The sequence below is a fragment of the Sparassis crispa genome (assembly GCF_003851025.1).
Source record: "Sparassis crispa DNA, contig_000015F, whole genome shotgun sequence".
Classification (NCBI taxonomy): domain Eukaryota; kingdom Fungi; phylum Basidiomycota; class Agaricomycetes; order Polyporales; family Sparassidaceae; genus Sparassis; species Sparassis crispa.
The window spans coordinates 352,331-369,421 of record NW_020939762.1 but is presented as its reverse complement, the minus strand read 5'-3'; the positions used below and the strand labels follow the sequence as shown (position 1 = coordinate 369,421).

Here is a 17,091-nt window from a genome sequence, read left to right as displayed (position 1 = left end):
AGATGCGGACAGTTGAAATATCGACTGGGTGAATGCATTCTTGGGTATGGATATGTAGGGAATATTAAGGCGACAATATGTTAACCCCGCTAGATATTATTCCCTTAGAGGCTACATTGCAGTAAATGTACTAAAAGAATGCAGCTAATGCGAGAATCCGTCCGTCCTCTGCGATTTCTGTCTCTGTCCCATTAACCGTATCTACTCTTAGGACGAATTCAAAGCTGCATGAATCTGTCCATTCAATAAAAGCCATCCATGGAGACCTAGTTCTCATCTCTTCTAACCTGGAACTATGGCGAGTTGTGTGTTATCCCACCTTTTTGCTCCATTTTGCCTAGCTCGTCTCACGCGTACATTGCTTGACAGGCTTCTCGATCACCTGGTACGTCCGCAGTGGCAAATTTTCAGCGGCCTTAGCACCTGAATGACACACATGCTCCCTATCAGTCTCCTTAACGCCACTACCCCCAAACAGTTCAGATACGCACCATATCTCATCAGATGACGACGACACTGACACCTATATAACTGTCGCTTGCGGATGTCTCACTCCCTAATCCTTCGCCATGTCTACCTTGACACTGTGTCTACTTATCGGCTGTATTTTACCCCTCTTGCTATACTCCCGTAGGAGGCGACTCACACCTCCTCTCCCGCCTGGCCCACCTGCCGAACCTTTGATTGGTCATACACGTATCTTCCCCGCAGTTCACCAGGTCGACGTGTTTACAAAATGGGCTGCAGAGTACGGTCAGTAATTGAAATTCTTTTCGTGGTCTAGTTCCTCGCTCAAGCAGAGTGATCCAACAGGAAACATATTTTACCTCAAAGTCCTGGGGAAGCCAATAGTGGTGCTCAATAGCTTCCAAACCGTAACTGATCTCCTGGAGAAGAGGAGTGCCATCTACAGTGATCGAGCAGACTGCACGACATACTCCTTGTGACTATCAGTCCGTTTGATCCGCATTGGTACTCTATACTAACAATTTGACCAGGATGGGATTGGCAAGTGTGACAGCGCTGTCGCGATACGGCGCGCAGTGGCGGCGGCAGAGGCGGATGTTGCAAGAACCGCTGTTAGCCAAAAGCTGCATCGCTCATCAGGACATGCAACTACGAGAAGTGGGATTGATGCTCAAGAACATACTGACATCATCCGAGAATTCTGGATTAGCGATTGAACGGTATTGTATCTGTTACTTATCTCAAGTTCCACGGATTTATGTGAAATTTTAGACTTGCTGCGGGGATTATGATGGAACTCGCGTACGGCCACGAGGTGCTCTCCAACGATGACGAATACATTAAGATAGGTGAGGACGCGACACATGCGGTGGAAGCCGGGGCTGCGGGGACGTCTCTGCTCGATCTATTACCAATTCGTAGGCCAATGTCCTCATCTCGTTGCATGTTATTTGTAATGATTAAATTGACAGTGCAACACATCCCGCCCTGGATTCCCGGCTGTTCTTCGTTCACTGCGGCTGTTAGAAAGTGGCGCCCTGCGGTCTCAAGGCTGTACGACGTTCCATTCGATGCTGTTCTGGCGCAGATGGTGCTTTCTGGTTATTGTCTGTTTCGCTACATATTAACAAGCTTTCAGAATGCTGGGACGGCTCGGCGGTCGTACACCTCTTCTCATCTAGAGCGATGTACTCAAGCAGGGGACCTCAGTGACGAGAACATCCATGATATCAAAATAACTGCGGCTACGCTACTCATAGGTACGCTTAGCACTCTCTATGCACGGTCCTTTGTCATGTCTTCTGTCTATAGGCGGCTTCGACACGGTCGGTCTTAGTATTTGCATGATCCCTTACGTATTGACATAAGTCATAGACGTGGTCCAACCTCCTCTCGTTCGTTTATGCAATGCTACTCTTCCCTGACGCTCAACGGAAGGCGCGCGAAGAAATTGACCGCGTTGTCGGCTCTGAAAGGCTCCCGGACTTCAGCGACCGCGCAGACCTACCGTATATAGAATGTGTCTTGCAGGAGGTTGCACGGTGAGCAGTACCACCTCTGGCACGGCAAATGGATGCTGACATTGCGTAGGTGGCACCCTGTCTTTCCTTTCGGTCAGCATCGATGAGCTCTGGCCGATCTTGGCGTACCGCAGTCCTGACGCTCGTTCCTGCAGGCATTGCTCATCGCACGATTCAAGACGACGTATACGACGGCATGTTCATACCAAAGGGATCGCTCGTGATTCCGAATGTCACGTAAGCACTGTGTTTTGAAAGAGTGATGCAGCATGGTTGACTACCACATCGCAGGGCAATCAATCGAGACGAGAAGATCTATCGTGATCCGGATAGGTTTTATCCGGACAGGTTCTTGCCTGAACCGGCTGGATATGGGGAGACACATTTCAGCACGGCATTTGGGTTTGGTCGACGGTGAGTTCTCCATGCTTAGTCACAGAATCGGTTGAGCGGATGTGGATGATGCTTACTCGGACACGTGCAGGATTTGTCCCGGGCGTCATCTCGCTGATGGCACTGCATGGCTCGCGATGACAAACATACTCGCTGTGTTTGAGATCACTAACGCGGTTGGTGCAAATGGCGAGAAAATTGTTCCGAATATAGCATTCACGGAGACCATTACAAGGTGGGCTACTACCTCGTCATTGAATGTATTGACTTCTTACTCGCGTAGCCAACCGGAACCGTTCAAGTGTGTAATGGTCCCAAGATCGGAGAAGGCGAAGGCGTTGATTCTGGCTCAATCTCACTGAAACCTCGAGTTTCGTCACGTACGAAGGCGTCGCTTGTCCAGTTCAGCGAAGTTGTTACAGTAGGGATCCTTGTACGGTAGTGCCAGAATGTATGTTCCGTCGATGGCTGCGTGCGTGGAAGGAATGACAATGATCCGACCAACCACAGACTGGATCGCAAACCCAGCTGGTGTCTCCGCAAAGGGATTGATGAAGGTCCATGTTCACTATCAGATTCTGCAGGTTCTTCGCATAGAGCAGAAGGCTTGTCAAGCAACTTAATTTTGAGAAATTGTCTACAGAGACGCGGTCACGTGAACAGCCTATCGATTGCTTCAATCTCGAATCCTCATTTTGCTCCTTCCCTACTTATAAAATGACTCAGACTGCTCTCCTGCTCGTTGGAATCTTTCTCATTCTAATCTTTCTCCCCTTTTACTTCAATATTTGAAACGATATCCGTATCGTTTCTGTGCGAGAGCCCACCGGCGTGGCGACCCTGAGGATTCAAGTTCTGACTCGCGCCGACTGCCAGTGAGCAACCAGCTGGACGAGAACACCATGAAATTATGCAGAATCTCAGCATCGGAGAGATAAACCTATTGAATGTGCACCTCTATTTGATCATGTCGCTGTAGACGTGGAGTTCGTGCCAAGCTATTCTATCATAATAGAATTCTGCTCCTTCACACGCGGTGCCAACCTGAGTATATATATTAGTCGTACCGACTACACAACTCCCATGAACGTTAACCTGACAAAGAGATACCTATATATTCGTCTCTCGTACTCACTCGGCTCGCATGGCAATATTCTGCGCTGTCACATATCCTGTGGTGCGCCATCCTGGCAACGCTTGCGTTCCACTTGTGTAGTCAAAGCTCCACCGTCCCTCTACCCCCCTGTTCACCCAAAGAACTCTTGATAGGTCACCAGCGTGTGTTTTTTACAGCTCGTCAAGTTCAATATTCCGCAAATGGGCAGCTGAATACGGTGAGTCGATGAGGATTGTTAGAGAGTATACATTCCGGAACTCACGAGGCGCATCAGACCTAGTCTGTCTCAATGACCTGAGTAGTTCAGTGTTGCGTTAAGCAGCTGTCAAGGAGAAATTCACCTGCTGGATACACGGAGCTCAATTTACAGCGACAGGCTGCAGTTGCATGACATACAAACTGTAATTTCTCTGCCATTTCGTAGCAACACTAGTACACTTCGATAACACCCCTGTAGGGTGGGATGGGCACCATTATCTTCAATATTGCAGTATGATCCACAGTGACAGAAGAATCCTGCAGCAGCCCTTCACAGCCAAAACATATCAGGAACTCCAACTGCTCGAAGCGCGTATTGTGCTCAAGGATCTGCTCTCATCCACAAGTAACTATGGTCAGGCCATTGAATGGTATGTTTCTCCTTGGTGTTGACCTAGGCAGATATTGTTGCAGATTCTCTGTCGGAGTGGTCGTGGACATTGCGTCACCGCTTGCACTCCGATGTCGACGACTATGTCGACATTGCTGGGGAGGTCACCCAAACGTTCGAAGGGTCAATGCGGGACAACACTCCTCGATTTTTTCCCTTCCATGTGCCTATTTCTTTGATCTCCTCATGGAGTACTGTATCTGATATGTAGGAACGCAGTGCAACATGTCCCACATTGGCTACAGGGCTGCCAGTGCTCGTCGTTCACGGCGTTTGTCCACAATAGCGGCCTACGGTAAAGAGGAGTCACGAAGTCCCGTTCAATGCAGTGCGGGCGCAAATGATTCTGACGACCTTGCAGGCCACTGGGACTGCTCGGAGATCATACACTTCCTCTTACCCTGGAGCACTTCAGTCAGACAGGGAACCTGGGTGAACAAAATGTATCAAGGATACAGCGGCTACAGTTTTTTCTTAGGTGAGCTTACACGTTGGTGACACCATCAGCTGCCCGATGGGCCTCTATTTCCACTCTATGACCACCAGGCGGGTTCGATACGGTCAGTGCCTTATAATCTGTTGGTTCCCCCCTTAAAGTACATAGTCAACAATGCTGACCTTCATCTATGCTATGCTCTTCTTCCCCGATCGGCAGAAGAAGGCCCAGGATGCGATCTATTGCATTCTCGGCTCCGAACGGCTCCCAGGTTTCAGCGATCTCTCTGCGCTGCCATATGTTGCTTGTGTCCTGTAGGAGGTTATGTGGTGAGTCTTGTTACTCCTCCGAGAGAGTATATATCCACATTCGCTTGAGTTCGCTGGCATCTCGTACTCCCTCTGAGTGAGTATCATCACGGACCGATCAATCTTGCCCCACTGACATTGCGTGTGTACCCTGGCAGGCATTCCCCACGGTTCAGCTCGGTACGACGTGTACGAGTGTACATCCCCAAGAGCTCCATCGTCGTTATAAATGTCGTGTGAGACGGACGCGTTCTATCGGGAGCGCAGGCTTGGCTGACACTCGTCGCAGGATAATGAGCCGTGACGAGCAGATTTACCGCGATCCGCACAGGTTCTATCCCGAGCGATACCTTACAACGTTAACACGCGAACAATCTGTCCCGGACGGCATCTCGGTGAGAACAGTGCATGGATCGCAGTGGCGAGCATCTTCGCAGCGTACGACATTACCAACGCGGCCGGTCCAGATGGCGAGAAGATTGTTTCAGAGACTGTGTTCGCCGAGAATATTACGAGATGAGTCCGTGCGTTTCTGCTCGTGGGTGGTCATGCAATGTATCATCGGTTGTTGCAGCCAACCGGAACTGCTCGAGTGGGTGATCACCCAGAGATCAGAGAAGACGAGGGAGTCGCTGATCGCCGCGTGGTCAAACTGAGCTTCGATTCGGTATGTCAATCCGATGAATGCATATTTAGCAATCGGATACGCTTTGATGTACTTTGTAGTAAGTGAGTAAACTGAACCGCGGTGATGCGTGCGCAGATACAAGAATTCCCAGTCCGCGAAACAACCGCGGGTCCGCGAACGTCGAATTGGGGGAGCGCGAATGTAGGCTGCGTTTCCAAGCAGGTACTACTAGTGTCGTTCAGACTACCCCAGTGGTAAATTTAGCTGCCAGAACTGACGCAGCTCTAGTACTCTACCGGAAACATTACGATGCTGTAGATTTTTCAGGCTATCTCACGAGAAGAAGGGGAGCAACTCCTGACTCCTGCCTCCAATCACTTGGGAACATCGCTCCCTTAGGCTAGAACTGGTTGAAGGCCCTTCAGCCCGGTGTTTGCGAACTTAGCCCGGAATATATATTTGCACTTGCTTATACAGTCGCAGTCGCAGCTATTCATCGCACATCTCGGATCACGTATGGGAATGTACCTTCTATGGCAGCCATTACTGCCTGGCATTCGACAATTCCACAATGTGAAGACAACCTTTGATTACGTGGGTTGCTCAACCAGCTTCTTTGCCGCCTCAGAGCGCAGTCGCAGCAAACATTCAAATTTTTTCGGACGGCTATGCGATAAAGAGCACCGATCTGTCAGCCCAGCGCACCACCACACGTGTGACGTCATTCAGAATCGGACATACCTCGCCAAGCCTTCCGTGGTGTAATCCACCTGCGGCTCGACCGCCGTTCCGTCCGCTCTGACGGGCTTGAAGATGTCGAAGGCCGCGAGGACACTCGCGATTACGATCCACGCGCTGTTGTCCGCGAAGTACTGTCCGGGACAGATCCTGCGGAGCGTGAGCGGTTAGATGACAGGACGATGTATACTGAACTGAGTGTACATACCGCCGACCGAACCCGAAGACATAGCTCAGGTGGGGCTCGCCGCGGCCAGCAGGTGCAGGCAGGAAGCGTTCTGGGAGGAACTTGTCTGCATCTTTATACATTGTCTCGTCACGGCTCATTGCCCTGGAGTATAGAGGACGATCATATGTTCAAGCTCGAACGAGCAAGCAGCGAAGGCACTCACATCACGTTAGGTATAATAACAGATCCTTTCGGAATAAGCATCCCATTGTATATATCGTCGTTGAGACTTCCGTGTGCAACACCTGGAGCGCAAGGTCAGCAACGTCCGAACGCCGACGACCGTGAGGAGACGTACCGAACGGAGCGACTGGGTGCCATCTAAATTTTATCAGTCAGTCGTTACAGGTCGTGACATTGGGATATGCTCAGAATGATACCGTATGGTCTCCTGCAGAACGCATTCCACGAACGGCAGCGCATCGCGATCATCGAAGTCGGGGAGCCGCCCAGAGCCCACGACGCAGTCAATCTCTTCCTGCGCCTTGCGCTGCACCTCGGGGAAGAGCAGCATGAATAGGAAGAAAGTCTGGATGAGTGACCATGTCTGGAACGTCGTCAGCACGCGTCAGTCGCGGAAATCTGACGGCGATTGAAGCGTCCTGACCGTCTCCGCACCCGCTAGCCCTCGCATTAGATCGACGCTGGTAGTGAGATGACGACTCGGACTTACCTATGAGTATGGTCGCAGCGGCACCCTTGACGTCCTCGAGGTCTTCTCCGTCGATGCCGTCTGTGTTGAGGCGCTCCAGGTGGGACGTGAGGAACGAGCTCTGGGCAGTGCCCGCTTCCTGTGGGGTGAATTAGCTGCAAATGTATGAGGGGTCGGAACAAGAGCAACCATTTTCTCCCGCATGTCGCCGAGCGGATACTCGTGTAAACCCTTGGTGGCAGGGCCCCAGCGACGCACCGCGGCGGTGAATGAAGCACATCCAGGCAGCCAGTGGGGGACGTATTTCACTTGAGTAGAGCAACCGAATGAGTTGTACGGCATGTACTTGGCATGTACTTAGTGGACATACGCAATACATACGGGCAGGGAAGAGATCCAGAAGCGTGGTACCTGCTCCTGCTTCTTCGACTCCGTGGATGGCGCCTTCCGCGAACTTGAGGTAGACGTCGTCGTCTGACTTTACCTGATGCCCGTATGCGATGCCGATGACGCTCAGAAGAGCGTACCTGGAGCGGATGGTTCAGGATGGCACAATGTAGTGAGACAGAGAGCCGTACTTCTGCGTGCACGCCTTGAATTCCGTGGGTGAAGTGAGTAAATCTTTCAGAAGCATACGCGCTTCCTCAGTCTGATGGGCGCGATATGTGAGGCTTTGACCCTGGCTAAAGTACTCTTGGAAGAGCTTTCTGTGCTTCCTCCACCTTGCGCCGTACCGCATGAAGGCGAGGTTCGCCTCCCAACCCATCCTGTGCGCTCTGTAAGGTACAATACACGTTCCAGAACCGATACGTACATCTCGAGGGTGGTGCAGGCGGGCCTGTCGCTGTAGTTGGAACCTCGCTTCTCAAGGAGCTCCGTCGCGACCTGCAAAGAGTTCACGACTATGATAGTCTGCCCAAGCAGACTCAGGTGGAAGATGTTTCCTACAGAAGAAATCCAGCAATGCATACTCCTCCATAAGAGCAGACTTACCGTAATCTGCGGCCCATTTGCATAAGAGCTCGTGCTGACGAGCGAAAGAGAAACGACGTAGATGGCCAATGATCGGATCGGAAGGAGGACCAGGAGGAAGAGGCAGCCTGGGTTTTTTCCTGCGGAAGAGCACCACACAAGCTAGGACTAGAAATGAGTATAGGAGATAGGTGGCTGTAGAAGTCATGTTTACGAGGATTCCGGACACTCGGGGCAATATGGGACATTATATACGATTGAAATATAGGCGTTTAGTATGCCGCGCATCACGCAGGATGGAGCTTGACGGGACTCTGTGGGCCACAGTTGAGCTCGTGGTGGAGTACTCTAAGTGACGGCCGTGATAAGGACGGCAGATAGGGCAGAACAACAGTCAATGGGCCGAGCGCTGAAGATTCCTGAGGATGGGCATATGCCGAGCACTTGTGGCAGAATATCTGGGGAATACTTTCCACAGAAGGGTGATCATGCAAATTCCGAAAAGTGGGCCGTGGCAGGCCAATACAAATGTTAAGAAAATTTGGATTCAAGAGACGCAACGCCACCGTCGCGCGTCTGGTCACGTCATGGATGTCACGGGAACGTGACTCAACTTCGGCGTGATTGAGGCATGCACAAGGGCGGCATGCATACACTGATATGCTATCACTCAAGTCCACTTCAATTGTCTCTGCTTATGGTGAGTACTATTACTCTCGAATTCTGTCATCTCCTAAAGCATCGATGAAGAGGTATATGTGGTTGCCCGTTAGGACCGATACTTTCTGACGGTGTTCTCAGCGTCACGCCGCTGCCTACCTTCCTAGCCTTCTGCTACGTCACCCGGTACACAGATAGGCAAAGTGCATCTCTTGTATCATACATGACAACGGGATGAGCCTATGCATTCGCCACCGATGCCCCTCTCCACCGTACCTCCGATGTATCGGATGTCTCTCCATGTGAGTCAGTTCACATGGCTACGCCGAGTGTATGTCAATTAGTTCCGTCCTACGTATCGCATTCGCTCTGGTCTCTCTCAGAGGCGGTGTATATGTGTGGCTGCCCTGGCTCCCTACCTGGGCAGAAGACATTGTCCGCCTGCAGAGCCGTTGATAGGTCATGTACCCCCAGATCGCGAAGACTGCTGCTTCGGAAATGCACCGTCGTGTACAGTCAGTCAAGCACTGTAATGCGTTGACCGCCCGCCCCACAATTGATCCGATTCAATCTAGCAGGAACCAGATTCCACCTGGATGTTTTCGAGCAGCAAATTGTCGTTATCAGCGGCGTACGAAGTGGGTAGAGCTCTTCGAGAAAAGGGATTCTATCTACAACGCCTGGAAATGTGCGCGTAATATCACTTGCAAGTTCCTTTTCATCGAGTCAGTGACCAGTTATTCTCATATTTCATAGCAATTTATTCAGAACGTGCTTCAGCCGTGCTACATCACTGACTACAGTGGCGGGGACACAGGAGGATGCTTCAACAAACGGTCCGAGTCTAGGTGAAGAACGGCGTTGTCCGCGTCAGGAAGTACATCCCCGAGAAGCCCGTATCACGCTCAAGAATCTGATGTTATCACCGACCAGCCCAGAAGCAGCCCTTGAGCGGTGTAGGTCATCAACTTCTGCAGTTCTACAAAACTTAATCTCCAAGCTAGCAGCAAGCATTATTCTGGAGGTCGCGTATGGTCGGCAGGCGCGCTTGACGACTAGGTCCGCACCACCGAGGATGTGACATACATAGTCCACGCAGTAAATGAGCGCTACTCCTCTCCTTCCCATCTGGTAGGCTAGTGTCATCTGTTGATCAGCCGCTCTTTCTCATTTCTTGCATATCAGTGCAGTATGCCTCGCACTGGCTTCCGGACTTCATCGACATCGTTCGGAAGTGCTAGTGACGCTCCGCGGAGAAACGGGTGTCCGATGCTTCATTCGATGCAGTGCGATCGCTCTTTTGTCATCGGCATCACCATGAACTCAGTGGCATCCAGGATGCCGGGAGTGTTCGGCGGTCGTACACTTCCTTCTATTTGGACCGGTACAGCTAGGCAGGAACTCTGTGCCATGACGCCATCAAATACATAAAGGGCGCGGCAGGGAACTAGACTTACAATTTATCATTTGCCCAGCAGGTGGTTTCGACACGGTCAGGCTCGCTATTCACCTTGCAGACGTGCAGACTTGGCATCGTACATGCGATCAACTCTAAGCACGTTCGTCGACGTGATGTCACTCTTCCCCTACACCCGGAAGAAGGTGAGTGCCGAGAGTCTGTTTGACGGTGCATTATGCTAGAAGGATGGTCACTTGATCCTTGGGTACTATTCCTTTCTGAACAAGCGCGCGGTGAGTGGAACGGTGCCATGTCGCGAATCTGATTGCCAATGGCACGCAGCTCGGATGTTTGTAACATGATAGGCACTGATAGGCATTGTGTGTTGCAGCTCAACAGGCAATACAATTTCATATGTGTTGGCGCATAAAGCATAACTTGGCGCATTAGCCCGATTAGACCGTTCGTAGCACCAAGCGAAGTATCCTCGCTGGACTTTGCAACGGCCCGCCGCTCATCGCCGCGGTCCATACACTACACATGCCCGTCTGGTCGTACATCACAGAATGTCAACTTGCTATTTCTGCGTATTGCAGTAGACTTCGAAGGTTATTTCAGAGATTCTAACGAAGTATGCTCGCCCACAGACGTTGCCCACAGCTTCATAGCATCTAGGTGGTATCAGGTAATCCATGAATCATCGGCCCCACCTGAGCATGATTCGGGCTCACGACGCTTTGGCATGAATCCTACTTATCTGGATGACGCCACCAGAAGGCGACATCTTCCGAATTTAAGTATAACCACTGACAGCGACAGGCCTATCTGTAGGGCCCTATAGATGTGGATTTATCGACGGTTGACAGAACCTTGCTGTGTGCCAGTAAATGAGTAGTAAAGAGGATTGGTCTCAATACACACAAAAAGCCACCATCATCTCGCCTTACCCCTTATTCACGAAGCTGAAGGGACATTGACGACTATCGTAAGTTGTGGTTGTATTACTCGGAACACCTGTCACTAGGGAGCTTGTTAAGTTTGAGTACTCGAAAGGCCGTCGGGTGGCGCTGGCGGAAGAACTTGAGCGACAGAACTGCCACAATACCGCACAATAAATGGGCCAAGAATGTTTGTTCCCGCGTCTAACTACGCTGAAGTCCTGAAGCACTGGCGCTGAAGTTCATGATCAGAGTCGACGTATGTGCAGCGGCAGGCTCGTGAGCACGAACTCCAAGTATTCAAAACCTCTTGCTCCTATATTCCTTAATTCTCCAACAGGTTTGGTTGCACGCCTGTTAGAGTATTGCACAATGAACCTTCGCCGTAGAATGTCAATGGACTAGATACATCTGCCACACCCCAAACAGACGAGTTCAAACAACGTGGTCATCGATCTATTGGGGTAAGCGTCCTCTCGGTCAACAAGAAATCAACTCTATATATACATCGCTCAGCTGACGAGTCTGCGACACCTTCTGCACAATGAGCACCTCCGCCTCCCCAGATCGTGGTGGATTAACACACTCGAACGATTATGCTCGACTAGTATTGACACCTGGGGATGAAAGACAATGAGCCGAAAGAGACCGTTCAGCATATAGCGGTGGTTCTGCGCCAGCATTTCAGCACGAATTAATCCGAAGGCCGGTTGATCAGCTCCTTCGCCTCCTCCGAGCGTGGTCGAATAGTACATTTAAACGGCAGTGGTCGGCTGTATGCGCCGAGTCAAAATGTATATTCACGTAGATGCAAGTCGCCGAACACACACCTGACTTGACCATTCATTGTAAACTCTACTTTGGGCTCAATCACACTCCCATCTTCCCTTACAGCTTTGGTAATATCGAATGTAGCAAGGATGCTCGCTACAACAAGCCATGCGCTGTTATTCGCGAAGTGACGACCGGGGCAGATCCTATGGGACGCCGTCAGATAAACCGCGCAAACGTCTATGAAATTGAGAGCACATACCGCCGGCCGAATCCGAAGCCAGCGCTGAAATGCGGCTCGCCGCGTCCTGCAGGGGTGGGAAGGAAGCGTTCTGGATAGAACGAATCTGCGTCCTTGTAGATCCTCTCATCGCGACTCATCGCGCTGAGATACGAAACCAGGGAGATAAGAGTGGACAATTGATAGCCCCGCAGCGCACTCACATTACATTGGGTATGATAATTGATCCCTTGGGTATCAGCATCCCCTTGTACTCGTCCTCGTCGCGGGACTTATGCGCAACACCTACACATCGATATTGAGTCGAATACAAGACCTGCCGCCAAAAGTGGCTACCAACCAAAAGGCGCAACAGGGTGCCATCTGTAATGCACACACTATCAGTTTCTGCGTGTGAAAAGGCCGCTCAAGCGATGCCTACCTCATCGTCTCCTGCAGAACGCACTCCACAAACGGCAACGCACCGCGATCACTGGAGCACGGGAGCCGTCCCAGCCCCACGACTCGGTCAATCTCCGATTGCGCCTTACGTTGCGCCTCGGGGAATAGCAGCATTGTGAAAATAAACATCTGGATGAGTGTCCAAGTCTAGACTGCTGTCAGCTGATACACCCTCATTGCAACTGCTGGACGCTAACCGTGTCAAAACCCACTGTGTTATTAGTTAGCCTGGTGATGAGACATTTTCAATTAAGACCTGCCTGTAGCGATCAGAGCGGCAGCGCCCTTGACGTCTTCAAGCTCCTCATCGCTGACACATGTCGAGCCAAGGTGCTCCAGATGAGAGGAAACGAACGACGGTTGCGCAACACCGATCTCCTGCACGGAATGGTGAACATATGTCAGCGAATCAGCACTACAGAGCGCCAGATATGAGGAGAACCATCTGCTTCCGCACATCCTCGAACGGATACTCGTGCAGCCGCCTGGTGATGGGCCTAAAGCGCCGGGGTATAGCGGTCAAAAATGAAAACCCAGGAAACCAATGGGGAACATGCTGCACTGGTATCGCAAAAAAGTGGTTCAATTGATGCTTAGGTATCATGATCATGAATAGAAGCAAGACATACGTGATGGGAAGAGATCTAGCAGGGATATCCCTGCAGCAGCCTCGTCTAAAGCGTGCATGGCTCCCACTGCAAGTTCAATGTACACGTCGTTGTCGTAGTTCAGTACCCGATGACCGTACGCGATCCTCATGATGCTTGATAGAGTATAACTGCAAAGGACGTGGTAAGTACTAAGACTGCGGCCGGATAAAACATCGAGAAGATCGCATTCGCACCTCTTGGTACATTTCACAAATTGCTCAGGGGCCCTCAGCAGCGCCTTGAGCAGATCGTGCGCTTCTTGTGCTTGATCCCGAATATAACTGAGACACTGGGTGGGGTTGAAGTACTCCTGTAACATCTTCCTGTGCTTCCTCCATCGCGGCCCATACGGCATGAGGGCAAGGTCGGCATGCCAGCCCATCCTTTGTCCTGCGTCAAGCATGAACTGCAGGATACGACCGCTACACGTACAGTTCGAAGGTAGTGCATGTTGGCCTATCGCTGTAGTTGGTGCCCCGCTTCTCTAGAAGGTCGGTCGCGACTTCCACGGAGTTCAGTACTATCAGCGGTTGGCCTAAGATGTTCAGATGGAATATATCTCCTGCACAAGGGCAAATTTGATCAGCTAGGATGTTTGCGACGACGACAGAGTTAATCCTGACCGTACTGCGCAGCCCAGTTCTGGAAGAGCAGATGTTGGTGGGCGGGAGAGAACACGCGTAAATGGCCAATGATTGGATCTGCTGGAGGACCTGGTGGGAGAGGCAGAGTAGTCTTGCGGCCGCGCCAGAACAATAGGAGCGCAGTGGCGAAGGCGCACAGGAGACAGTCTATCAATGAAACCATAGAGAAGACAGCTAGCTCTCCTCACCCTCAACGTGTAACGTTCAACCTTTAAGAGAAAACGTGGCGATCGCACACCACGTCAGGAGAATTCAATTTCAGGCAATCGTGATGCATGAGAGCAACTCTGGATGACAGACTGGTAAGTACTGACGGTGCCCCGGACAGTATTAATACGACTTGAAATGATCCAGGCAGTTTGAGGTGGCACAACGTTCTTTTGGAGCTCCGCTGGTGTCAGCGTAACGCCACCTGCAAACCCAAAAAGGTAATAAGTATGGCAAGTCCTAGTCAACGCCTGTATCCACCTGCATAGAAAACTAGTATATTACGGTAACGGATGCCGGCGCCGCATCTGTCGTACGTCCATTACATGCGCAACGCAAGGTCACGTAGCATCGCCGTGCCAAGATTCCGCTTAAATATTGGTTGACAAGTGAAAAATTCCACCAAAACCAACGCGGCGAGGGGGGGGTTTCCGCGTAAACCGGGTTTCTGAATAGACTAATCCCAATTAAGTGGCTGGTGGCTCCGAAAAAATCGAACACGCTCACCTTGTCAACGTTACGTTGAACAGCGGTCTCCTGCAGTGGGTCTGCTGTCAGGCTCAGTGAGGGCATATGCATCGGCCGGGCGCTAGCGTGGGTCGCTGTGTCCGATGTCGTCCATCGCGTGCCGCTCATCGCCTACCGCGTCGAGAAGTGGTGTCCCGTCCTTGTGAAAAAGCTTGTATCAAGTGGGCATCTTGACACAGAGAACAAAAGGGATAGCACAGAGGCGGCCCACCCTTGCTCGTCCTCTCCAACGACGACGCTGACGCGGAACCGCCCTGTGCGATTGGCGATCAATGTCAGCCTGAGGGACGCGCGATGTTCGCTATCAGTGGTTGACTCCATCGTTGGGACCCACTGACATTTCTTCGATGGTATTTTCGCAGCAATTTTACTCACTGTACATTGAATGTTTTCGCTGCTGTTCCCAGTATACAGGGTGCGATTTTATGGGAAGGGGGTGTCCAAGCTCTGTCTAGAGACCATACTCATGGTCGTACGCAACACTACGGGGGCTGGTGATTTCTCAATCAGGAAACATCTATTAGTCAGCACATAGGTTGGAGAACATACTGGGATCTCGTAGATACTGTGTAGTATAAATATATGGCCCCAACCGCATGAGCCCCTCATGCGCTTGTGACCCGTGGCCTAACAGCCGAGTGAGTAGTAGTGATCAACTTCACAATAAACTGAATGTATTAGCACTAGATGCCGAATTCGAACATCAGTACAAGCGCGGCAAAAAAGAGACTGAGGTGACTTACGTGTATGCAAATCCGACTCGGTTATTTGTCGTATCGAACACCTATGAGAAAGGGGGAGAGAAGGGCATACGTTTTAGTTCGCATTCAACTTCCGGAATATACTGCGCGTACCGAATAATAGCGCTGCAGGAACTTCATGCCCAGAATGAAGTCCATTCCAGTGCCACTTACGTAGCCTATAGGCCCGATGTAGCCGTACCGCAAGTCTTCCTCACCGCCCCAGGCAGTATTCTGGTCTTTCGGCAGAAGCTGCGCGGTGGCGGTCAGCGTGTAGACAACGCCGCCGATCTCGAACTCCAGAGGGAGAAGGGTATCGACGGACGACTCCGGGATCACGATGAGGCCGGTGTTATTGGCATCGAAATAGCTGCCTGGTATCGCGGCTAGATAACTGTCGAACCACTCATTTGCGAGGTAAACCACTATGTGAGGGATGAATAAGCGACTTTAGTGCAACTTAGAAGGAAGCGGTCATACGCGTTGTTCCCGTGTCGACGATGCCCGCAGAGGAGCTAGGTATGATGGTCTCAAAGCCGTAGGTCGCTCCGGTGATGTTGATACCCCAGTATAGGTTTGATGGGAATGTATCCGTGACAGGAGTGTACATGACCTTTCCCAAGTACTATCGCATCACGATGTCGTTGTTGGAGGCATAATCGGGCGTGAGAAAGAGACAGCCACTCACATATTCTGAATCGACACCGCCGAGTGTCATGGCTCCATCTTAAACTCGAGGTTAAGCGGAAATAAACGCGAGACTGCATTGGAATACCAACTTACTATTGTCGCTCTCATTCGTTGCCGGAGCAAAGTAAATTCCGAGGACTTCGGTGTCAATGAGGCCTTGCTGCAGGGCATTGTCCATAACTGTTGGGATAAGCTCCGTCGTGTTTGGGAACAGCGTATCATTTGTGTTGCTTTTAGGACCGACACCAATCAGCCCATCTGTACCCCTGGTGTTCATCGCGTGAGACGAAGTGGATACCGAGTTGACTCTGACTGAACGTACTCAAAGCCGGATGATTGCAGGGCGTCGCCGATGGACTGGTTTGCGATCACGATCCCGGGTGCAATTGTAACTTGGTCAAGGTCTGTTCAGTGCACCCCGCGGTCAATAAACTAGTCGACAGAGAGCAGCTACATGGCACGCACATTCGTCACCCGTGAAGAAACCAGTTCCGTATGTTACATTGACCTGTTCTCCGGTAGGGATGCTAGTGTTGGTGCGAACATACGGTATTCCAGTCCTACGTGGAAGGACCCGAGTTATTACTTTATTAACGCTGATCTCGAGAAGGGTATACCACTTACCCAACGAACGTGTTGGAGCTACCCGAGTCTAAGCCGACGTTGTACTCCGTTGACGGCGAGCCAACCCCGATGGTGATTGTATATTCCACATAGTCGAGCTGAGTCGCGTGGACAGTGCTACCAGAGTCACAGTAACCTTTGTTTTTCAGGAAGATGGCGCGCGAGCGGTCAGCAGAAGGGAGCCCTTTGAGGTACGAGCCTGTTCTGCCCTGGACGCGATTGAGGTCGATGGTGACGGCAGCCCCGACGAACGGTACGCTTCCCGCAAGGGCGAGGAGGAAAATGTTGACCATGGTGGTGCGCTGAAGCACCACCGCGAATACATGCTGCACTTATATTGCATTCGATGGCTCCTCCCCGTAGTGAATCACAGATTACATGGAGCCTGGCGAAATGTCATCAGAATAAGGTTGTATTGATGCCAACCGTACCTACGGTACCAACTTGA

The 17,091-nt window shown here is 51.2% G+C and overlaps 5 protein-coding genes across 5 annotated transcripts; 2 read left to right on the top strand and 3 right to left on the bottom strand.

The window, feature by feature from the left end:
* Nucleotides 1–138: 138 nt before the first annotated feature.
* SCP_1601270 (O-methylsterigmatocystin oxidoreductase) lies at nucleotides 139–2,743 on the top strand (the record flags this gene model as incomplete). The annotated part of the gene is made up of 17 exons (XM_027764577.1): nucleotides 139–149; nucleotides 212–305; nucleotides 370–385; nucleotides 451–477; nucleotides 712–753; nucleotides 814–943; nucleotides 999–1,187; nucleotides 1,240–1,385; nucleotides 1,440–1,558; nucleotides 1,607–1,727; nucleotides 1,780–1,793; nucleotides 1,843–2,009; nucleotides 2,059–2,081; nucleotides 2,144–2,225; nucleotides 2,280–2,402; nucleotides 2,473–2,616; nucleotides 2,665–2,743. 17 exons carry the CDS (start codon nucleotides 139–141, stop codon nucleotides 2,741–2,743), a joined length of 1,527 nt encoding a protein of 508 aa, XP_027620378.1.
* A 3,366-nt stretch (nucleotides 2,744–6,109) lies between these two features.
* Nucleotides 6,110–8,358, bottom strand: SCP_1601260 (Multifunctional cytochrome P450 monooxygenase af510; the record flags this gene model as incomplete). The annotated part of the gene is made up of 14 exons (XM_027764576.1): nucleotides 6,110–6,185; nucleotides 6,261–6,407; nucleotides 6,466–6,588; nucleotides 6,650–6,731; nucleotides 6,785–6,807; nucleotides 6,867–7,033; nucleotides 7,094–7,107; nucleotides 7,160–7,277; nucleotides 7,328–7,446; nucleotides 7,520–7,665; nucleotides 7,717–7,905; nucleotides 7,953–8,082; nucleotides 8,132–8,272; nucleotides 8,325–8,358. The coding sequence occupies 14 exons, from the start codon at nucleotides 8,356–8,358 to the stop codon at nucleotides 6,110–6,112; spliced, it is 1,509 nt and encodes a 502-aa protein (XP_027620377.1).
* Nucleotides 8,359–9,232: 874 nt separating this feature from the next.
* SCP_1601250 (hypothetical protein) lies at nucleotides 9,233–9,851 on the top strand (the record flags this gene model as incomplete). Its single annotated transcript, XM_027764575.1, has 4 exons — nucleotides 9,233–9,285; nucleotides 9,346–9,495; nucleotides 9,551–9,726; nucleotides 9,775–9,851. The coding sequence occupies 4 exons, from the start codon at nucleotides 9,233–9,235 to the stop codon at nucleotides 9,849–9,851; spliced, it is 456 nt and encodes a 151-aa protein (XP_027620376.1).
* A 1,950-nt stretch (nucleotides 9,852–11,801) lies between these two features.
* SCP_1601240 (Multifunctional cytochrome P450 monooxygenase af510) lies at nucleotides 11,802–14,640 on the bottom strand (the record flags this gene model as incomplete). Its single annotated transcript, XM_027764574.1, has 18 exons — nucleotides 11,802–11,880; nucleotides 11,938–12,084; nucleotides 12,141–12,263; nucleotides 12,323–12,404; nucleotides 12,460–12,482; nucleotides 12,541–12,707; nucleotides 12,758–12,771; nucleotides 12,821–12,938; nucleotides 13,003–13,121; nucleotides 13,190–13,338; nucleotides 13,405–13,593; nucleotides 13,643–13,772; nucleotides 13,834–13,945; nucleotides 14,043–14,063; nucleotides 14,169–14,266; nucleotides 14,323–14,369; nucleotides 14,475–14,518; nucleotides 14,569–14,640. The coding sequence occupies 18 exons, from the start codon at nucleotides 14,638–14,640 to the stop codon at nucleotides 11,802–11,804; spliced, it is 1,734 nt and encodes a 577-aa protein (XP_027620375.1).
* A 607-nt stretch (nucleotides 14,641–15,247) lies between these two features.
* On the bottom strand, nucleotides 15,248–16,936 carry SCP_1601230 (Polyporopepsin; the record flags this gene model as incomplete). The annotated part of the gene is made up of 9 exons (XM_027764573.1): nucleotides 15,248–15,272; nucleotides 15,333–15,373; nucleotides 15,444–15,754; nucleotides 15,810–15,954; nucleotides 16,018–16,055; nucleotides 16,113–16,285; nucleotides 16,342–16,423; nucleotides 16,485–16,579; nucleotides 16,644–16,936. 9 exons carry the CDS (start codon nucleotides 16,934–16,936, stop codon nucleotides 15,248–15,250), a joined length of 1,203 nt encoding a protein of 400 aa, XP_027620374.1.
* Between the last annotated feature and the right edge of the window lie 155 nt (nucleotides 16,937–17,091).